The sequence below is a fragment of the Emydura macquarii genome, unplaced genomic scaffold (genome assembly GCF_026122565.2).
Source record: "Emydura macquarii macquarii isolate MOO-44397 ecotype Brisbane River unplaced genomic scaffold, CSIRO-AGI_Emac_v2 contig_1644, whole genome shotgun sequence".
Taxonomy (NCBI): Eukaryota; Metazoa; Chordata; order Testudines; family Chelidae; genus Emydura; species Emydura macquarii.
This window is the reverse complement of record NW_027131781.1, coordinates 17,293,954-17,317,495: the sequence shown is the minus strand read 5'-3', so window position 1 is coordinate 17,317,495 and position 23,542 is coordinate 17,293,954. Positions and strand designations below refer to the sequence as shown.

At 42.5% G+C, this 23,542-nt stretch overlaps 1 protein-coding gene across 1 annotated transcript; it reads left to right on the top strand.

The window, feature by feature from the left end:
• On the top strand, positions 1-21,068 carry GATM (glycine amidinotransferase). Its single transcript, XM_067555752.1, has 9 exons — positions 1-159; positions 2,034-2,252; positions 10,077-10,272; positions 11,976-12,166; positions 13,753-13,890; positions 14,165-14,329; positions 16,809-16,872; positions 16,994-17,110; positions 20,037-21,068. Exons 1-9 carry the CDS (start codon positions 91-93, stop codon positions 20,147-20,149), a joined length of 1,272 nt encoding a protein of 423 aa, XP_067411853.1. The 5' UTR covers positions 1-90; the 3' UTR covers positions 20,150-21,068.
• Positions 21,069-23,542: the final 2,474 nt, after the last annotated feature.

Here is a 23,542-nt window from a genome sequence, read left to right as displayed (position 1 = left end):
TATAAGGCCGGAGGACCGGGCTGCGGCTCGCCGGCTGTTCTCCTTCGGGTTGGGTTCGCTCGGGTCTTTTCTGCTGCCAGCCCCGGAGCGATGCTGCGAGTGCGGTGCCTGCGCGGCGGGAGCAGGGGGGCCGAAGCGGCGCATTACATCGGGTCCCGGGTGGGTACCGAGCCGACCCCGGCGGGGCCCCCGCTGCCATGCAGAGCCCGGCGGGGCGGGCGCTCGGTCCTGCCCGCTGGCTCGCTCTGCGGACGCCGCAGGGAGGGGCCCCGGCGGCAGAGGGGCTCCCTGGGTGGCCTGTGTGCGCAGGGCGGGGGGCTGCAGGAGCCCAGCGGGGGGTGTGTGCGCGCGCGGGAGGGGGGTGAGTGGGGGGTGGAGTTATGGGGGTGCAGAAGGGGGCACTAGGGGGCTATGGGGGGCATTCCGCAGGTTATGGTGGGGGTGCAGATGGGGGCGCTGGGGCGTTCGGCGGTTGTTGGGGGTGCAGAAGGAGGGACTGGGGTGTTATGGGGGTGCAGTGGGGGTTATTGTGCGGGTGCAGAAAGAGACTCTGGGCAGGTTGTTAGGTAGGGTGACCAGACATCCTGATGATAGAGGCCTTGTCTTATATAGGTAACTATTCCCTCCCCGCCTCCTCCCCCCCCAAAAGTGCCCTGTCTGGTCCCCCGGTGATTAGTGGGTGCTGGCGTGGTATGCACAGTAGGAACCGAGAATGCTTCCCTTGCCCCAGCCCGGTTCATGGTGGTCAGACCAGCTGCATCCCCTCGTCCCTGCCTGGCTCTGACAGCTTCTCCTCTGGCTGGGGGAGGCTGGGAGGAAGCTGCCCCAAGTTTCTCCCCTTAGCAGCCTGGCTAACGCCCCGTCTGGTTACCCCTGGGGTCTCCCGGTCCTTGAGCAGACACCAGAGCCCTGTGTCCGTTCATTCTCTGGTCTGGAGGCGCCTCTGTGCTGGGTTACTCGGCTTAGTGGGAGGAGATTTACACTGAACTGACCTGATCTGGAGCAGCCTGGGGTAACCATCAGCAAGTGAGTGACCCTGCCAAAGGATGCGGTTGGGAGCCCGATTCCCACCCTGCGAGATGCCTTGTGCTGGGGAGGGAGGAGGGATTCTGCTGACCCAGCAGATGCTATATCCCACATCCCGCAACGGGGCATGTGTGAACATTAACAGGCCCCTCCAGGCTCTGCCACACTTGGTGTGTTTGCTATGGCAGGGATAGTCCTCCTGGCTGGCTAGTGTTTCCCAGCAGCTGATAAATGAACAGCTGGGACTCTAGGAATCCATGGGGTTCAACTGTCAGGGCTTACATGGCTAGGGAATTGCTCAGAGCACTGAGAGTGTGGGGGAGAGGCAGTGGGAAGCTAGAAGGAGAGCATGATATTCATGCTAACTAAAATTTAGTATACATGGTCCAGGATAATGTGACCGAAATTTCTATGTACATCTTTGGGTGGGGAGCTAGTTTTTTCAGATTACTGATAAATGTTGCTTTCTGTTTTCTAGTTACAATAGTTTACACTTTGATGTGGAACTTACATAAATAATGTGCTTAATTTGCTACATTTCACTTGCAGCTTTGAAAAGCTTTATTTGAACTCTGCTCAAGTCCCAGTACTTTACTTTGTATCTTACATTCCCAGTCGTCCCCAGTTCTGCAGTACGCAGACAATCCGAATTAGTGAAACAGGTACAATAGCAGCTGTTGCAAAGGTAACTTTCCCCCATTCATCACTCTTATTTCTGCACTGATGAACCTAGAGGGGGCCAAATTAACTGTAACTGTTTAAGCTTGACCATCAAACAGTTAACCGTTGTCTAACACAGGTGTTTTTTTCTTTAACGGTGAAATGTCCTTTACGATTACAGTGGAGTAGCTATAATACAGAGCCTTATGATGTAAAAATCCTTTTGGCTAAAGCACATTGCACTGAAAATATTCTGTAAAATACACTGAGTACTTAATTCTCCTCTCATTTTTGTCTAGTTGAATGATAGAGCTGATTTTTCCTCCCCCTCCCTCCCTCCCTTTAAGCTTGGCAGATCCTTTACAGGATGGGTGCAGCGAACTTTCCAGAGCACCCAGGCGGCTGCCGCCTCCCAGAATTCCTGTGCTGCTGATGACAATAAAGCCACTGCCCCTGTTCCTGAGGATTGCCCTGTCTGCTCATACAACGAATGGGACCCCCTTGAGGAAGTAATTGTGGGGAGAGCTGAAAATGCCCGTGTCCCTCCTTTTTCTGTGGAGGTTAAGGTAAAATTCTTATATTAAAAAAATTAAAATGCCTTTTTATGTATAACATTTCTTTTAGTTTACAGGCACAAGAGTACATACAGAGTCTACAAAAATAATTTTAAAAGTAGAACTCAAAATACTTTAATACCAATGTTTAAGCAAAGTGCTATGACTAGAACTACTACATTTTAAAACTCAAATTCTAGAGTTGGTAAAAGTTGTGACAATGATTAGCTTGATTATTATGTGCATTATTCATATCTCTTGTGCATAGTCTGGAAATGAACTAAGATTATAGAAAGTTCTAAAGCTACCTTTTTATTCTCTTCTAGTTGATAATCCTCATTTGCTCTTCGACCAAGGGCATATTGCTAAGATTCAACACCTGTATTGCCACTTGCTTGTTACTGTAACCTAGTGTAATTAGGTCCTTATTTACTTCCTGATTCTGGACTAGCAAGGGTATCATACTGGTATATGTACAGTCTTCAACGCTTTCAGCCATATGATAAGGATTCGGGCAACATCCAGATTTGTGTACATAAAAAGAATCCGTATTTTTCAGTATTGTGACAGTATGGGTTTAGGTTTTGATCTTTTGGCTGTTCAGACACACTCCCTAGTAGAATTAATAAGGCAGTTTCTTCAGCATAATTTAGCCAAGAGAAAAGCATTGAGGAGCAAGATTGCTCTGGGCAGGTGCATCTGCCTTCTGTTCCTTCCAGATGAGTGCATAACTTATAGTCCTAGCCAGTCTGCCCACTGACACTCTAGGCTTTGAGACAGAGTATAAAGTTATAGCTGCAAGTTGGGGGGATTCTGTTATTTAACTAGAAAGCTCTTCACAGGAAATCCCATACAGTGGACACAACAAAGAATGAAAATTTCTGTTTTCCAAGTGTATTTGGAATTAAGGTTGCAGAATAAACATGATCCAACCCTTGGCTCTCAAATTTAGCTCTGTTTTAAGGTGCTTTATTTCAACTTATTTTTTGGTGTAGATGTTTAAAATCTTCCTTTACTTACCAATGAACTGAAATGCTTTTAAAAGAGGAGTTAAACTCCTGCAGATGCCAAATGTCTAACAGGATTTCTGCTCACTTACTAATTCTAAAAGTGGAATGGAAAGGTTTTTAATCTTCCAGAAATGGAGTTGAGGTTAGACCATCAGGTTTCAGTTGAACTGAAAAGAATGCCGCTCCCCCCCCACACTTCCAAACATAAGATTCATTCTCTGCCCCGTCTCTTGTCATTTGGACACTTGGGGTGAAATCCTGGCACCCTGAAGTTAATGGAAATGTTACCATTGGCTTGAATGGGGCTTAGATTTCATCCACAGAGAGCTGCAGCTCTTCAGCTTCCAGCTTTGATATCCTATTTCTGGCCCTCCAAATGATTTACCGGCCTTCCAGGAAAAGAAGGAAATCAAAATGCACTATTTCTGATGTAAAAGAAAAAGTAGATGACATATTTTAAAAACATCTGAGTTTTAATACCTATATATCATGAAGGAGCTATAAAACTATTGTATTTCTAAGGCTGGAAAATCTTAAAATACGTGCTGCTGTTATTACTATGTTTTAACCCAGTTCTAGTGTTTGCCTGAGCCTTTAGTTTTAGTTATTAATTTGCCCCCTGTAGCAGCTGCAATATCTACAGCACAGTGCGGTATGTCAAGTATAGAATTTCATCTTTAACTAAAAAATTTTGGGTTTAAACTACTACATTTTCTGGAGAAAATGCAGAAATGCATACATGCTATATATTGTTGGAAGCATTTATTGGCCTGTTATTCTGAAAAGTACCATAGTTCCATGTATTTAAACAAGTCCTCACAGAACATTAGCAACTTTCATAACACTGTTACCGTCAATAAATCAATGAGACTATTCTCCAAAGGGAAGACAGTGCTGCTTGGGAAAAGTGCGAGAGTATTTGGAGCATATCTAGTGTGTGAATACAGACCTCCTAAGTAAGATGCACTTACACACACGTATATTACTTCTATAGTTTTTTTTTCCTCATTGCAGTTCAGTTGATAGCTTGTCTCTCAAATACAAACTACTTATTTGAAATAGGTGTGCAGCGAAGCATGGGTGCAGTCACTGTATTCTATTGCAATTTGTGAGACTTGCTTTTGGCACACACTTCAGTCTTTCGGCTGTAATCTGTAAAGGATGTGCGTGGCATAAGAAAGAGGGAAGAATGAATAGAAGCATAGTATCCCTACGCCTCTGAGATGAATATAATTAGAGCTGACGCCTGAGAGCTACTGCATGAGCTTCTGGGTGGAACAAAGCATGTGTAAGGAGCTCCATAAGCATCAGTGCCACATTTGGAATAATGTTAGAAGTGTAACATGACAAGATTTGCTAATTCACACTAATGACAAGGAGTTCCTTTGTGAACTAAAAAAATAAATAAAAATCCCACAGCCAGGATGTGTTTTTCTGTGGTGGTTCAGTTTGAAAGTAATACTTGAATATACAAGTATTTTGTACTTCAAAATATGTTAGTAAATATTTTGTAGTATATTTTATGAAAATAATGTATTCTTAGTAAAGAAACTTTGTTACAGCTCTCTGATACTGTATCTTTACTAAGTAGAGGAGAAAGATTGCAGTTTGTGCTAATTATAAAATGTTGCATTAACAAGCTTCTGCAGTATTTTGACGTGAGTCTCTTTCCTCTTTATGGACTGTCTCTTAACAATCTTCATTGCTAGTTTGAACGTATAACTGGAGAGCATTAACTTTACATCAAATAAGTAACTAGATATGAAACTTCTTAAATTTATTCTTTTTTTACTCAATATGAATATTTAAAATAGACTTTCCTCAGTAATGTATTTCCCCTTCATTGCTTATCAGGGAAAAATAAGTAAATATAAATTTCTTGAGCTTGAGTCAATTAGTGATGACACAAACCCATGTTTAGACACCACAATTCACTACAAAGAGTGATGTCATACGTTGGCTCTGACATCAGTAAATTTGGTAGAAGCAAGATGCTTAGAAAGGATAGAGCTTCTCTTTAAACAGGTTCTGACAATGTGAAGAAAATATGGGGCAGTTTAACAGAGTTTAGGGTAGGCTACAATGTTAAAAATGTTCCTTATTGTAGCAGTGACTCTCTAAGGCTCTACCGAAGTATGGCAGCTCCTATGTAGGTAGCCAGGAGTCAGAAGATGTAGCTGCTTTATCTGCATATCTGTCACGTGTCTTGCAATATGGCTAGCATAACTATTATTCTCCCATTTCCAACTTGCTAGCAGGAAAGGGAAATTTAAACAGACAAGGCTGCTGATAAAAGGCAGAATCTGAGTTCCATGTGCTTTAGATGGCCACAATCTCCCAGGAAGGATAAGATTCAAAACTTCATGGGATGCTTTGTGCCCAATAGTGAACTCTTTCAGTACCAGGCTGAGTGTGAAAGAGGGAGATGCAGAAGAGCTGGGGAGGCAGAAGCTGTTCAAGTACCTCTGATATCATTGCTGATATTGTCCTGCCTATGAACCATATTTCATGCTTCTTGGGCTGTATCATGGGAAGCATAAAGAGCAGTGTAGCTCACAGGAAACAGTGTCTGACTGGACTTGAAGGCAGAAGTGGCTCTAGTCATGTTGCTGCCTAGAGCAGAAAACGTGCTTGTAGGCCCCTGCCACCCAATGGCTGAGCCGTCCCAATTCCCCCCCAAATAAGCCCATACAGCTGGCCACTCAGTGGAGGAGGAAGAGGGTGGGGGGAAGCTAGCCAATCAGAGTTGAGCAAAAACGGCTGGTCAACCAAAGCAGGGGGGCAGGATGGAGACAGCCCACCAGCACAGTGATGTGGTAGCACTCTCTGAAAGTTGGGGCCCAGGATGACTGCCCTGCTCACACATCTCTAGAACTGTCCCTGCCTGGTGGTATCAGAGGAGCAATAGCAGGACTCTGTGTTGTGGCCAGCTTTGGGAGAAGGCAAAGGACTATGCAGAAGTGTGCAAGGTGCACCGAACCATTCTAAAAACACGTGGTCAATTTCTCAGGCACAACCAGAATGCACAGAGCACAACACATGGGGTGGTGTGCAAAGATGGTCTAAAGCTCTTTGCTCATCTCTGGTTCTGATGCTGTCCTGTAGGCTGTTCTCCCTGTGCATTCAGAGCAGCCTTCAGGCTACTCGAAGTTTTATGGTCACAGGGGACTGAAATCTCAGCCCACAGTCAGTGTGCTATAGGGACGTTCCTACCAGGCACCCTTTTCCCCAGCTATGCTGAGAGCAGGAATGCTGTGTGCATCATTATGGGATCATCTTTACATTAGGGTGATCCTCCCTAAGATGATTAGGCCAGTTTTGCAATCAGATGATGCTATCAGTGTGGTGATCCACAGTCCTAGGTCTGTTCTGTTATTTCGTGGCAAGAGAAGGGGAGAGAGAGAGAAACAGTGAGGCAGAATATGTAGCAGGGGAAAAGGGAGAAGCACTTTTTAGTCTTCCCTGTGCCCAAATATATTCTTGATGGCTCTGGAAATAACTTGTATGTATCCTGTATGACAAACTTGTCTTGTTAAGTGAACTGGATTCCATTGGACTACTGAGCACTTCACATGATCAGCACGTGTCTTCTGAACAGCTGGTAAAGTCTGAGGGGGGCTCAAATTACCCAGACCTTTCCTGGAAAAGAAAATAGCTTTGCTCATGAAAGGAAGCAAGAGGAGCTGCTTGAACCAGAGGCTCGGTCTGCCTCCTTCCCTACCCTGGAACTGGGCGGTGTGTTTGGACACATGCAACTTTAAAACTTCCTTGTGATTGGCTGGATTTTTCCTTTATTGCCCTAGGTCCATGGTAGGAGTAAGTAGGCAGGCAGAGGGTTGAGCAGCAGGGTTGGCTAAAATCAATCTGGCAGACCCCCTATGGACACCATTGGCCATACCTCCACAGTGTGGTCACAGCCCCATCTGAAGGCTGAACCTAGCATGCTGTGGCCCTGCTCCTCCTTGGGGAGGCAGTGGTGGGGACTCTGCGAGGCTGTTGAGAATGGCTAGTCATCACTCCTGTTCAGGCAGACTGAGGCTTCTGCATCCCATGGACGTGGTTCCTGGTGTGCAGGGAGTTGGAGCTCCTCTCAGAGGAGGGAGGATCCCGCTTCCATCTAGTCTTCTCTGTGTGACTTCTTCTGACACCACTCCAGAAGAGTCAAGATGGGTTGGCAGCATATGCATACAATCCCTTATTGTGTTGGCATGGCCCTCTCTGAGCAGCAGGCTTCGGATTAGCAGCAGACTGAGGCAGACACCACTGCACCAGGGATACTCTGGTCATGTTTTTTAGCTTTTCTTCACAACCATGAGGGCTAGAAACACAATCCTTCTAAAATGAAAGCTGAGACTTCAAAATCATCACAGGATCAGGGGCTCCAGGCACATGGCCGTAGTGTCTGTCTTAATCTGGTTCTGACAAGTGGAAGTGAATTAACCTTCTGCTTCTTCCCCCTCCAGAACATGTTTCTTTCCCCAAAGTATGGGCCATAAGCATCCTTCTGCCCATGGGGAGTCACTGGGGGAGCTGACTATCGGCACTCAAGATGCTTTCAGAATCCTCCACCTCAACAGAACTAGTAAATGACAGTACTGAAGTGAGAAAGCATGAAATAGGGTGGTTGAATGGAATAAAAGAAAATTAAAAGTAAAAATTTCTATGGGGTGGACAGGTTGGAGCAGGATAGTAGGTCAGTGAAACAAGTAATAAGACCTGCACTGTTGAGATTTCACCTCCAGGTCATTCTGACTGTTTGGCTGTTGGATCTTCTCAAATTGTAAACTCTTCAACGTGGAGTTACATATCCCGTGTGTTTGCACAGTGTCTTGTATAATGAGGCCCCTGTCTTGACATGGGCAATGCTGGAGTGTAAATGTTAAGTAATAATAAAAAGTTAATTTAGAAGGATGTCTTCTCTTAGTCACTTCGTTTTGCACTGACCTCGGGTTCAAGTCTTTGTTCAGACACAAAACTGCCACTACAGCTTTTTTAATTAATTATTTGGCTTTTTCATATGTCAAGGTGCCTCCATCTATAGCAGACCCAAGTGTTTGCGTATGTGAATACTATGTTCTCTTTCATGGGAGTGAATATTTTTCAAAACCCTCCATCTTGGGGCTGTCTTAATGATCCTACTCTGAGAGAATCTTAGATTTCAGACATGTGGTTGCTTCTGGGATGGGTTGAGAGATGTTTGTGAGATGAAAAATGGTAACAGATGGTGTGAATGAAAGCATCATGACTACTCAGATTGCCCTAACACACAGATGGGGTTATTTATTCTTTGGTATATGGCTTTAGTCAGGACAACCAGGAAGGTCAGCTAGTGCGGTGCTAGCCCACTGGGGGCCGTAAGCAGGAATATTTTTGTCCCTCCCAATATTAAAACAAGCAAGTTCTTATAATAAAAAGTGAATAAGGGGCCCCCTTTAGCTGCTCAGAGCCCTAAGCAATTGCTTAGTCAGCTTATGTCTGGTGCTGGCTCTGGAAGTCACTATGAGGGGAACGCTTTCTGAGTAGAGGGAAGTATTCCTCTACTTAGATGACTTGTCTCCTTTTATGGCAACAAGTAATAAGGCCATGTAGAGCAGACACATCTGTATAAAAAGATGTGAGATGACTGGATGAAATAACTCGAAAATTCTCTCTGAAAGACAAACGCTGAACTTGTGGGTTGTGAAGAAATGTATGCTCTTGTCACATTCCCGACTACTTTTATTCTCAGATCTCTTTCTGCTATTTGTAGATTTCTTAATCTTGTCAGCATACAGTGCAGACTGTAGCTGATCTTGGAGCTATTTATCTCCTGGAGGTCTGAACACGTACTACTGAAATTTAACTCCAGTCACAGATGTAGCTGTTGGCTGAGCCAGGCACCCCACTGACCATTCAGAGGCAGATTGCCAAAAAGTGGTCTTCACTGAAATACGTGTGCTTTCAAGGACTGACGTGCAAATAGCAGGCCATAGAACGTAGATGCACAAGCCGCATCAGTGGTACACATGAGTAGTATTTAAAATATATACATGTTAACTGCTGCCAACTCCTGCCCTTGTGGCATTAGCTGCAGTCACGAGCCTTCTCTTATTCCATTGTCTCCAGTCCCTAGATGCTAGGGATTGGCAGCCTTTGGGAAGGGGCGTGCCAAGTCTTCCTCCTGCCCCTCTCCCACATGCCGTGGGCCCAGCACCCTGGCCAGTGTTTGGCAGCGGTGGCCGGAGGGAGGTGTATGCGAGCCCGTTTCCTGCTCTTCCCCTCCCCGCCTCCACTGTGAGGGTGGCAGAGAGCAGGAGTGAGAGGGGGGAAGGCTGCCTGGCCCCTGCACGCCCGGGGTCCCTGGAAGCGGGGAGCAGCTGCCGTGCGGCCCTTCCTGGGGCTGGCAGCGGTACAGCTCTGGCCAGCAGGGCACTGCTGGGCCACAGCCCACTTGGGAGAGAGACAGAGCTGGAAGTGGGGAGTGGCCACCGCGCGGCCCTGCTTTGGGCCAGGAGCGGCACAGTGTGCCACTCAAAATCATCGTGCATGGCACCTTCAACACGTGTCCCACAGGTTGCTGACCCCTGGCAGCTAGAAGGACCTGTCGACCATTGACAATTCTGTCTGCGCCTCCTCTCAAGTATTACAGGAACAGCTGCAAAGCATTCTGCAGCGCAGGTGTGGGACCTGATATGAGTTGGTGAATGTGGTGACAATGGAGGAGTAAGGCTGAGAAACCTTTCACAAGACCAGTAATGTGTTAAATACTACAGTCAACTCCACTGTATGAAGTATTACCAAATATAGCAGAGTTGTTATGGCCACTTATCTGTCTCTTTATTTTCAGGCCAACACATATGAAAAGAACTGGGGATTCTATCAGAAGTTTGGAGGACAAAGCTTCCCCAGAGATCACTTAGAAAAAGCTATTGCTGAAATTGAAGAAATGTGCAATATTCTGAAAATGGAAGGAATAATTGTCAAGAGGCCTGAGCCAATTGACTGGTCAGTCAAATATAAAACACCTGACTTTGAGTCTACAGGTAAATGGCATTCTCCAGGTGGGGTACTTGCAATGTATCTGTCTGGCATCTAGCTCCAGTAGGTAGATCCTTTCCATTTTGCTGTGGAGTGGGCTAGCAGGCCTTTGAGAGATCGCCTCTAGTTCAAGAGATTCTGTGAAATCTAAACACCACTTACAACATGGATCAAAATGACAAATATGTGAAACTCTTGCACCACTGGCTTTTAACAGTGCCTGGGCTGTAGGATTTCTCATTATTTTAAATGTCAAATATGTCCTTAGATTTTTTTTTTTCTACTTTAAACCAATATTTCTCAGGAATCAGTGACAATCAAAACTCTTAGCATCTTAGACAGGAAAATGATTTTTCCTGTAAAAAGTTTTGTTCATCTCCCTGCATTAGAGTAGGATGGTCATCTTTACTGTCACCTCTAGTGATGGTGCTTTAGTGGTCTCCTTTGGTAAATTATATTGACTTCCTGGTTAGAAAAAATGTCTAGCATTTTTCATTTGGCGTTTGTGCTCATCATAATTCATTACTCAAGTGTAATTCTTAAATATCTTTCACTTTTTCTATTTTTGTAAAAGGGGCAAAACCCTCTATCGCACCTAACTGTGTTAAATTAGGCCGTTGGAGCAATTCATTAATAATTACCGTAGTTAACTTGTATTAACCAAGTGATACTCTGAAAATTTGTAGATTGTGGATAGCTTTGATTTGGTAATGAATCAGTTCAGGACTGAGGCTTTGGCCTACTTCATACTGCTTACTGCAGTGAGGTGTGTTATCTGTTTTAAAGGGACACTGTCATTTTGAAATTTATCCAGTGGGGGAAAATAGTTAAGGTTTGGGGACCACATCTAATCATGAGTTGCCCTTCCAATTTTTATGGTTTATAAAAAAAAAAAATCTGTGGTTGTTTGAAAGACCCACACAAATAGAGGCAACCGTAAAAATGACTGCACAGTGTCATCAAATGGAGAAAGTGAGCAAACTGAAAGATTAGAGAAATATTTCTCTAATCTTTCAATTCTAGTAATTTTAGATGTGGTCACAGTAGAATTTTTAAAAAACAAAACTTGTCCTCTTTTATTTTTTTAAATGATCTTGTCTTTTCTTGCTTGTAGCAGTATAGTTGTAGCTGTGTCAGTCCCAGGGTATTAGAGAGACAAGGTCAGGGAGGTAATACCTTTTATTGAACCAACTTCTGTTGGTGAGAGAGACAAGCTTTCAAGCCACACAGAGCTCTTCTTCAGGCCTGGGAAAGGTCCTCCCAGGGTCACTCCTAAATGCAAGGTAGAACAGATTGTTCAGCATAAATAGTTAGCACGTATTCTAAGGGAACATTCAAGGTAGAGTGGCCTGTTAATACCTTTGCAATTTTAGGAAAAAAAGAGGAAGTTAGTGGGTTACCGATGGTTATAATAAGCCATAAATACAGTGTCTCTGTTCAAACCATGATTTTTAGTGTCTAGCAGAGTTATGAATTTAAGCTCCGAGGCTCATCTTTTGAAACTGTTGTGCAAGTTTCCTTTGAGTAGGAGGACTGAGAGGTCAGACATAGTGAGCACTTGGTGATGGGGCGTTTTAGTCTTTTCTCATTTTCCTGTGTGAATTCATTTGAGAGTGTAGTGATTGTCTTGGTTGTAGGCAGGCATACATAGGCCTGGAATAACTGTCCAAACAGCCTAATTAGTTCTAATGTTTTTTTTCCTGTGTAGGTATGTATGCTGCCATGCCAAGAGACATCTTGTTGGTAGTTGGAAATGAAATCATTGAAGCACCAATGGCTTGGCGTGCTCGTTTCTTTGAATACAGAGCATACAGGCCAGTTATCAAAGACTACTTCCACAGGGGTGCCAAGTGGACAACTGCACCCAAACCCACAATGGCTGATGAACTCTATGACCAGGTATCACTCTCACCTTGTCGTCTTAACATCATATCATAGAATTTGCTGTTGGCTAGTTTCAGCCTCCAGTTTAGGTTTTGAAAAACTTTACAAAACTCATGACCATATTTCTTTTAATGTTGAAATAAAAAGAAATCAGTGTTGTGGGTTGGTTGGTGTGGTTTTGTTTTGTTTTTTGGTGGAGAGATTAAAACAGGGCTTAAATATTCTCATGCAGTGTTCCTAGCCCAAACTCTGTAACAAGAGCTGCCCTGAGAACAAGAAGTGAAACTGACAAGAAAGTGGTTTAGCTAAAAATGAAATCAACTAATCTATTTTCATTATCCAAAGGGAGAAATGTGAAAAAGCAGAGGTACCAGCTAGTGTAGAATGCAGCTGCTTACCTTCAAAGAGGTGCAATGACTCTTTCTAGCTTATACCCCACCAAAAACTAATTTCCAGTTAATTGTACTTACTGGTTCTCTCAGTGTTGGTAGCTATGTAAAGCCCTGAATATTCTGGGGCTGAGTACAGGAGAGAAGTCTTTTATCTTATGCCTCATTGTAGTACGTAAGATGAGTTGTGAGGTGGATGGTCTTGCTAACTATTCAGGAATAATGTATAAACTCAGTGCTAGTGGCCTGCCAGAGCTGGGTTAGATGGCCCTCACAGCATATTTATTCAGCTTCTTTTGTTCCTTGTAGTATATTCTGTCTTTCAGCAAAGGCATTAGCCCTTTGGTGCCCACCATGGGTAGTTTCACATCATTTGTTTTTAATTGTACTATGTCGCTTTGATGCTATAAGTGTTTTAAAAAATCTGGAAGGTTTTATCTTCTAGGTTAAAGTACTGTGTGTTGGGGGTTTGTCTTCTCCTAAGTCCATTCTAAAATGTGACAAAAGCACAAAGTACAGCTTTCTTAGACATAACAGGTGTGGCCAAATTTACTGACCCACCCCAAAACTTCCCTCCCTGCTGGGCAGAATCTTTAGCCCCCAACACCCTGCCACAGGGCAGTAGCTCCAAGCTCCCCACCCCATTCTGGTAGGTGGAGAATGGGGGTCGGCCTAGGGAGCTCCATGAGCTGCACTTTAACTATAAAAGAGCTGCATGCAGCTCATGAGCATGGTTTGGCCACCCCTGACATGTAGGCATGCAAGCTATTTCCTCACACAGTTAGTGCAAGGATTTGTTAGGCTGACAGTTACACAACAGCTTTTTGTTAAACTTGGACATAGGACGTAGCTCGGTTGGTAATGAATATACTTTCAGTCCAGAGGTGATCATTGTCAAGGGCAGTCCATTTTTTGGGTGTAACAACTGACTGTATTTCTTTATTTAAAGCACCACCTGTTCCTGAATGCAATTGATAAGCTGCTGATTACTTCAGCTACTGGAACCTGTACACCAATGAGTTTTACACATGCTTTCTTTATTTTCACCTGACAAACAAGAAAACCACGTTAACTTCAACGAACATGCCAGATACCAATATAAACACAGCTATTTTCTGAACTTCAACATACTTATGGCATCAAAGCTTTCCCACTACCAATTCAACCAGGCTAAATTTGTTATGTATGCTTTGTCTTCTTTCTTACAACCAGGATTACCCCATCCGCTCTGTACAAGATCGACACAAACTGGCTGCTCAGGGAAAATTTGTGACAACTGAATTTGAGCCATGCTTTGATGCTGCTGACTTCATTAGAGCTGGAAGAGATATTTTTGTACAGAGAAGCCAGGTAGATGGTTTGCTTCCTACATTTCTTGATATTTTAGTTACTGAACTTCTCTAAAGGTAAAACAATATAGTTATCCTACATAAAAAGGATGTCTGACATGCAAGATGAGAACACAGCATAACTAATATGATAGATTGTTAGTGAGAACACAAACTGTTGTTATAATAACTATATCAAATAATTGGGTATTTAAGTAAAACTAAGCAGAACCAAATGTTCTGTATTTTGTGGCTTATAAAGTTAAAACTAAAGCTACAATTGGTCACATTTCCAGGTTACCAACAATTTGGGCATCGAGTGGATGCGGAGACATCTTGCACCAGAATATAGAGTACACACAATCTCCTTTAAAGATCCTAACCCTATGCACATCGATGCTACGCTTAACATCATAGGACCTGGACTTGTGCTGTCCAACCCAGATCGTCCGTGCCATCAGGTAAGACAGTAACAGAAGTGTGGGTGAGGAAAAGAGACAAAACTATATTGCAGTCAGCTTGGCTGGAGTAAATGGCTGCTGTACAATTGCTGATTCATAGCTATGTGGTTATTTTTCAGTCATGTAAATTCTTGTGCTCTAGCTGCTAAAGGCTCTCAGTCAAGCTGAGTGCAGGGATTTGCATAGTGGTTGTGTGGCTGTGAAGTATGTATTTAAATCTGAATTCTGATCGTCTCTAGCTCTGAGCATAACAAAAATGACCCAGTTCACGCCCCCCACTGCTCCTTCCTCCCCCTATAGAAAGGACATGTGGGATACATGTAGCTTCACTCTTTTATTATGTGGGTAGACTGAAAGTTGCTCCTTGTATATTAGGCAGCATATAATATCAAAGAAATATATAAAATAGCTTTGCTATTTCTGTAGCATTTGCACGTTACTTATATCATTTTCTTGGGTCCAGAGAGAGGCTAAGTTCCCTTTGCTCTTCAGCTGAGTATTTATTCTTTGTATTTATTCTAAAAAGCTTTCTTTTCTGTCAACTGTTACTGAAGCTGTTAAAAAACCCCTTCCCCATTCAGCTGTTAAATAACTCTGAGATTTACTTTGAAGGGAAGGAATAAGGAGCTTCTGTAATAAATGTAGAAACCCAACACTTACTTTGTTATAGGATTGGGGTTTAATACTTCTAAACAGTGCAAGGTCCCAGGGAACGAGGGCACACTTCAGTTTAATAACATGTATCATTGCCTGGGAACTGCAGTCAGGACTCCATTGTGCTAGGCACTGTACAGACACATAACAAAGATAAGACTACCCCATCCCAAAAATGTACAATCCAGAATGCTTCTGTAACCACCAGGATGTGTTGCCAATATTTGAAGGCCCCCGCTCTCCCCAGCCCCTCCAAAAATGCCCTATCACCTTAGACTGCCACGCCCATGTACTAGAGATGAATGTGCACATAGAGATTGGAAGGTGAAGGAGCAGGACGTTTTTACTTGTAATCCCGACCACAAGAGGAGGCAATACTACTTGATCAATTTATGTAAGTGCACTCGCTGGGAATGTTTGTCCTTTGCTTCGGAAAGGAGTTCTGCTGAGTATCTTGATGGTATAACAGCCCTGTAGTACAGCAGCAGAGCTCCTCCTGGAGGTGGAATTTTAGCACGGAGATCCTGCAAAAGCACCCTCCAGTACGCACTGTTCTGTGTCCTGGACTAATAAATATCTGTCAATCTCAGAGTTTTATTTAGCCAAATTGTCCCATTTGTTTTGGGAAGATATTGTATTGTTGCCTGATTTTGAGTGTTTAGTAATTGAGTGGGGTTATAGGCTCTAATGATTAGAAGATGAGGTTCTAGGCCTGGAATCAGGCTACACAGAGTTCTACAAGGAATCCCTGGGCTGCCCGACAGGAAAACTCACGCTGATAGCCAAATACTAGAAGAAACCACAAGCCCCAATCACCGAAGAAGCACATGGGGCACAAGCACCTTTTATATCCCGAACAATATGGGTCCTCCTCCTAAGTCCAAACTTGGCTTCTTCATCCACAAATTATTAGGGTACACTTATTCTATAGGTTGGCAGGTTTGTGCATATTAATGACACATCCATATTCTTTCCAGACGGTTCGCTTATCTCACCTTTGTTATTTCTGGCCATTTCTGTGGTTTTTGTGGCGTAGCTGTGAAGTTTACTTGGGGCATAAACTAAGGCAGCCCCCCTACAGGATGTGGCCTGTAGGTATCTTGCGTTACAGCTATAATACTTCAATTTGAATCTATGACCCTATTATAATTAAACACATACTTAGATTTATAAAGAAAAGTATATGTGTGCAAGCAAGCAGGCTACTCCCATAAGGTACAGTATAGTTATAGTAAATATTATGTAGTAAAAATAAACTATTCCATGGGATGCCCATAGACTGGTGCTGTTTATTAAATAAACTGCTCCAGCAACCAATTTATTCCTGCTATATATTTTCTGTGGAGCATGATTCATAGGAAGAATAGCAATATATTCTGCTGCAAAATTCCATGACCTTACATGGAAGTCTCATTGATATAACTAGCCTTTTGTGCAATAATACACAAAATAAATAATACTGCAAATATGCAATGAAGTACCTTCACTCGTGTTCATAAATCCATTTTCATCTGTGGGGCCTAAACTGTTTTTACATGAGATCTCTTCTCTTAAGCTGTATGTCTTTAGTATGCAAAAGCCATCAATACTAATTCTGATACTTTAGTCATAGAACTTTGAAAGAGTTTGTAAATGTGATCACATGAAAAGTGGATTTGTAGAAGAAACTTGAATGAGGAGAGGGCCGTGGCTTGATAAACTGGAGTAAGGGAGTGTGTGCTAGGAATAAGAAAGAGCATGGACAAAATGCACAGAGTTGGGGGAGGCAGTGATAACATACTATAATTAGATTTCACACAGAGTGACGAAATCTAATATCTTTCAGATTGAATTCTTCAAGAAAGCAGGCTGGACGGTGATTCATCCTCCATTGCCACTTATCCCAGATGGTATGTTGAATTCACTCTGCTGCTACTTCTTTTTAAAGACAGACTGGTTTTCCGTTTGTAAGGCAAAAATGATACAAAATGTATAACTGCAGTATTAAGAGAACCATTTTAATGCATTTAGACCACCCACTATGGATGTCTTCAAAATGGCTCTCCATGAATGTCTTAATGCTGGATGAAAAACGAGTGATGGTGGATGCCAATGAGACTCCAATTCAGAAGATGTTTGAAAATCTAGGTATGTCCAGATTTTGATTACACACTAAGGCTGAAATGGATTATTTTATGCTTATAGCTGTGAATGAAGGCAGCACTCTTAACAGGCAGTGAGGGTAGCACAGAGTAGCACCTTTAAATGGAAGACCTCTGAACTGCTGAATTCCTGAGTGAGAACTGATCATTAAATTACTGTATGCCGCAATCATTTCATGAATATGGGTTTATTTTTTTAAGCCTTGACTGCCCTCATCTGCTGCATGGTTTAAGGCACTCATCTGCAAGCCAAATAATTCTCCTAAAACAAATTCTAGAGCTACTTTAATGTAAAAAGTTAGCCTGTTCAAAGTTTGTAGATTAAAGAGATTTTTGTAAAGAACATGATTACACACAACTAACATTAATGCATTCAGACAGCCTTATTTATCCTTTGTGGCCAAACGCCATTAAAAGTTTTTAGAGTTTCAGTTTGAAAACTTTGTGTGCTTTGAATTCTTTTCAGACAAACTGAGAATACTTTACAAAGGTATTTCAGCTCCTTTAGTTCTCACAGGAGTGACAGTTTCTGGGAATAACTCTGTGACAGGGCAAAGTTCATTCCTCTAAGTACTGGGGTGTGGAAAAGAGGAGAACTCAAACTAATTACCTAAAATTAATTTTATTGCATACTGCATATTAGGAAGGGGATGAGGAATAGCCTGTGAAAATTTGCTGCCAGAGAAGAAATGGATTCAATGAATCCGAGTACCTCAGTCGCATTAGAAAAAAGGTATGCAGAAACTTAAATCTTAGCAATACAGCACTGGAGGCACATTCTATACTTGTGAGGAGATGACTGGCAACTAATAAGTAGTAGCATTCACAGTTTCTTAACTGTGACAAAACTATTTTGACTTAAGCTGTCATCTTGTCTTTTCATCTCTTAGTATTTTATATTCCTGTTGAATTTCTGTTAGACTGGAAAATAAGGGTTGCATTTGATCAGTGAATTGGATTTTGACCCCACTACAACTGGAGAGCGTCCAGAGGAGAGCGACAAACATGATAAAAGGTTTAGAAAACCTGGCCTATGAGGAAAAATTTAAAAAAATTGGGCATGTTTAGTCTTGGGAAAAGACGATTGAAGGAGGACCCTGATAACAATCGTCAAATAATATTTTAAGGGCTGTTATAAAGAGGACAGGGATCAATTGTTCTCCATGTTTCTAGAGGCAATGTCAATACTTCCCCTCTCACAAGCACAGAGACTGAGCGTAGAAAAGAGACTTTTATAAAAAGGGGAAAAGTAACCCAGCATTAACTTGGGAAAATACTACAAGCAAGTTTCATGCACATAAAACCATGAAGAAAACACACGCACACCCAGAGTACATGGGGCAGTTTCCTTTTGCTTCAGGTTCTTCACTCCAGCAACAAGAAGTTCCTTTAATATGCCCCTCCCTTCACAGCACCCCACTCATAGGTGTTGTCATTAGTCAGGGCCAACCCAGAGTCTAGCAATGCAGCTGCAGAGTTCACCTCCCCCCTGGTTGGGGAAAGAAGGCACCTTGCTCACTAAGTTCCAGCTGCTTGTGCTCCACAGGCTGCCCTGCCAGCTGCTCTGCTAGCTGATCTGCCAGCCTCTCTGCTGCACATCATCCCCTTCTCCACTAGGACCTCTGCAGGTTGGTCTCTTGAAGTTCCACCCAGCTCTCTGATTCTCAGCTCTCTGTGATTTCAGCTCTTCGTGGGCGAACCTCAGTGCGGAAGCTGGGCAGGAGGGCCGCTGTCCCACAGTAGATGAGTTCAGCTCTAGTGAGCACTTGCCAGACTCCTAATGGCATTTTAATTAGCTCTATCTTTGAACCATGGGAGGGGGAGGTTAAACCATGCCTGGGGCTCATAAGCAGAGCCCAGAGTTCTGAGCAGGAATACTCCTGCTGATGTTTGCTGTGACCTACCTGAGATACAGCATGAGGCTGGGAGCCAGAAAATCCTGCAATTCAATCCCAGCTCTACCAATGACTTTTTCTATGTGGCTCTTAGCAAGTATCTAAACTTCTCTCTCCCAAGCTGTAAAGTGGGGATGTACTTCTCTACTTAATGGAGGGGCTGAGGATCTATTAGTTGTATAGTGCTTTGAAAACATAAAGCTCTTTTAGTGCCAGTCAAGGATACATCTTTCAGACGTGAGCTTGACTGATGGAGTTGCTGGGCTCAGTGTGTGTGTGAACTGGAAATGATTTGTTCTATCAGTCACTTTATAGTGGTGCAGTGAAAAAAACCCAACCTAAATGGCTCTTCTGAGCAGCCTGTACTCCAGAGTGCTGCAAACTCCCGAGCTAATGAAGTCCCTGGAGTGAGAATGCACATTAGAAGTTCTCTGTGCTCTGATCTCAGTCTGCCTTTTGGTGTTTTGTGTGAGCAGAACCATAGCTCAAATATGAGGGATGAAATGAAGCTCGACTTGTTCCCAGGAAATGAGTTTAACTGCCTCTTTCTCTTGTACTGGACAGAGGAAATGTGTTGTAAGCTCTGAGCACTTTTTGAATGTCAGATTTCTGTATCCATTAAACTCCAACTGCTCATGCTGAGAAATGTGTATAAATCAGCCCTAAATGGATCCTGGCTTTTCTGATTCTTCACCTTCCTACAACAAAGGCGGTTTTTCTTCTGTTTTTTGACCAGCACATTATAACACACATCACACACTGTTTCAGCTCTAGGCACTGTATATTCCTGAAGGTATGGCTGGAATAAACAGAGTATGTTCCTAGCTTTCTGTACTTTGGCTAGAAGTTGAGTCAGCACTGAGCAGAGGAATTCTTAACAAATGGGTATGAAATACTTCATACAACATATGTGCAGCCATATGAGACCTCTGAGTGTTGTTTAAAATTATGACCAATGTCTAATACGTGAATCTTTCTTCCCCCTCACATGTTCTCTAACTTATATTTCGCTTACAGGCATTTCTACAATTAAAGTGAATATTCGCCATGCCAATTCTTTGGGAGGTGGTTTTCATTGCTGGACGTGTGACGTTCGCCGCCGTGGTACTCTACAGTCTTATTTAGACTAGTCATGATCCAGATAGTAGCAGTGGTTCAGCTTGTGTGAAATAAGCATAGGAAATTAACAAACTATTTCCACCTTTCTGCTAAAACAAATGCATGAACTGTAGTGCTTAAGCAATGGTGCCCCTGACAGTGATCTGAACAGTTTTACTCCACTCTTCACAGTAGGCAGAAGCATTTGAAACTACTCCCATCAGCAGTACAGGTCTTCTGGCTGGCTTTTTGAAAGATTTCCTCTATTCATGAATCCACTTCAGCATGGCTTCAAAAGTAAAAACTTGACAATACATCTAAGGCTCTCACTAGTATTGGACATCTACCTCTATTTAATATTCTATCAAAAAGGCAGCTTGAAATGTTAGACCTGAGTTTAACATTCATTTTTCTTTCCAGTCGGTGTTGTGTGTGTATATGTATCACATTTTTAATGCTATTAAAACAGACTTAACCACACAGATCTTACATGGAGTCAGGTAATTACATCATTATGTATAACACTTTCAAAATAGTTGAATTATACAAGCATTTAGGGAAACTCGGCAGAAATATTTTAATCCCCACAGTTATACTTTGAAAAAATCTGGTTTTTTTTACTTATCTCCCTTGTTCCAAAAGTTTCTACTGTGTTTTCCTGTTCTAGAATATTTTATCCAAATGTATAATGCTTCACTGACCACTTTTATATTGCTGTAACCGGTTCTCTTATTTAACCCATGTGCAAATGTGATACCTGAGATGCTATGTCTGCAAGTTTCATCTTGTGAATTTGTTTACATAAAATGTAAAGTTTCTTAATAAACTAAAGCTGATAAGCTAATGCTGAATCTGTAATGAGAGAACCCATGATGCTGAGAAACAGTTTTAATGTTGGTTACTGGACATGTATTTTTTATGCTAATAAACTTTTTTGCATTCACAATTTAAGCTCTTGTTGCAAGTTTTACATAGAAATGAGTAATTGTGAGCCAAGACAGGATATGCTTTTGTATGTATAATAAACTCACAGCTGATTTGAGCTATGAAGCAAAGCCAATTTATTAAGAACAGTATTGCAACTTGTACCTTAGATAGACAAATGCATTTTCTGTGAGAAAGTAATCCTCTCAATCACAGCTTTAGTCAGGTTTCTTTATCAGGGAATTTACTGAGTTAACACAGTAATATCATCTAGCACAGGATAAGAGGGAGGAGAAGAGTAGACCAAGTTAAATGAGACTATTTTTTGGTAAATCAGTGCAGATTAGAAATGTGGTCTAGTAATAGGGATCTCTGGGTTCTCTTGGAGCCTACTCTTTTCGTAGCCCCTGAGAGTTTTGCTATTGACTTTAATGGAAGCAGGATTAGACTTTTAGGCAGTTGAGGTAGGTGAGTGGAAGGAAAGGGTGACAACTCTTCTTTAAAATAACTGAAATTACAGGTCTATACTGTACATTGTCTATAGAGCTTCATGTGATCATCAGATATGGCTGAGGACACCATAAACTCCAGGTGAATGAAGGTGGGTACATGTGTATGCCTGCAACACTGAGAATGATCTACTGTACATGTTCACATTACACGGTTCTAGAGGCAGGAGTATCACCTACTTGAACAGAGACTGTCCTTGAGCACAGCCCCCCCCAATGGGCCAGCAATGCCTCTTTCTGAATACACCTAATCCCATCTCACCTTCTTAATATGGGTCTTGCGTCAGTCCTTTGATCTACAGACAGTTACAGATGTGCTTGAAACTGTGGCTTTGCTAAACAGATTGCAGGGATTTCATGTGTCCCCAGTTTTCCCTCTTTTGGCTTTCTGATTGTCCCCAAAATCAATAGATGTCTGCTCATTGTTGCCTAGAACATTCCTGGACATTTTGGAATTGACCAAATGTGGCATTTAAAAGTTACTGCTTTGCAGACAAACAGAAATGGTGTTGAGTTGAATGTAAAGCCTGCACGCTCAGCCAATGAGGAGAGACCTAAAAAAAATTAACCTTTGTGTTCATTTTGCAAATTTGTTTGAGGGAAAGCTCTAGAATGACTTTCATCTTCTATGTTTGTCTGGGCTGTAATAATGGTTTCCCTTATTTCCTTGCTGGCAGGCTGTTTCTCTGTAGAGATGTGATACATCTCTATGGAACCTCACGCTCCTACTTGGATCTAGCTAAATAAGCAACCTTAACTAAGCTTTGCTGTGTTTTTAAGAAATAGCTGGGCACATGTTTCTCTGAAGACAAATGTGTGAGCTCTAATGCTGGAACAATTCTGTCTTTACAGTAGGCTTGTAAAAGCTCCTTATTGATTTTTCTGCTCAAATGAGGAAGCTGAAATTACTCACACAGCAGCAGTGAAAGTGCTATCTGGGATTTTTAGCTTCCTTTCTTTAATATGAAGATCTTTTCACCGTGCTTTCACGTTTAAGACCTTGTCAAAAGCATATTTCAAGATTTCTGATGCAATGGTTTGGCCTTCGGCTTTGATTGCCTACATCTACTATCTACTTCGAAGGGCAGCGTCAGGAATTAGCCAGGTTTTCTTTTCCTTTTTAATCAGGAATCTTGTAGCCTTCACTTAATGCTTTGCTTTTGTTCGAGGGAGATAATGTGCAGATTGGCTTTTCATGCAATTGAGATTTAGGCTTTTCTGGGTCCTTTTGGATAAATTGAACAGCCTGTAAATATTTAGGTGTCAGTATATGATATAAAGGGGAACAGTTATCCTTCTCAATTTGTAGTTCCCTTTATTGTTTGCTAGGGTCCTTTTTTTTATAGAGTAGGGTAAAGATCCACACTCAATTAGCAGATATTTTTCAGCACTAATGTTAGATTCCAAAATTCTAACTTTGCCAAATATTTCAGCCTCTCAGCTCTGAATCCTGCATCCTCTGTACTCGTATATTATCTACAGCTGCTTGTATGACAACAGGTAGGCTTCCCACTCTGAGCCATCAGTATATTTCTGTGGAGTTGTGAGGCCGTTTCCTGGTAGGAGCACTAAAAGGGTCCTAAGCCTGGGGCTTCTTGCTGGTTTTAGGGTAGCCTCACGTACCCTCTCCTCTGCCAGGAGCAGATGGAAGAAAATGGAGTTCTGTCTCCATGGCACCGAGAGCTTTCTTTCTAGGCCTAGCAGTGATGCTAGGGTGAAGAATGGAGCTCCACGCGCAGAGGGCTCATTGCCATCATTTTAGAGAGGGGAAAAAAAACAGTGATATAAACATGAAACGGCCTTGGCCGCTTCTCACTCCTAATCCCATCTCTGACTCTGGCTCCCAGCGTGGCCTTGAGCTAGTTATTTCACAGGTCTGTCTCCTGTCTCAAAATGGGAATAACATTTACCTACCCCATGGGCTGTGGTGAGGATTAACTAATGAAGGCTGTGCTGTGCTCTAGTCTCTTAAGTGCCAAGTGTTGCATGGAA

Bases quoted from the DNA above. Each gene is read 5' to 3' on its own strand.
- GATM (XM_067555752.1), top strand. From the start codon at position 91: ATGCTGCGAGTGCGGTGCCTGCGCGGCGGGAGCAGGGGGGCCGAAGCG. The intron at 160-2,033 runs GTGGGTACCGAG...CCTCCCTTTAAG, and splicing joins CGCATTACATCGGGTCCCGG to CTTGGCAGATCCTTTACAGG. The intron at 12,167-13,752 runs GTATCACTCTCA...TCTTACAACCAG, and splicing joins CTGATGAACTCTATGACCAG to GATTACCCCATCCGCTCTGT.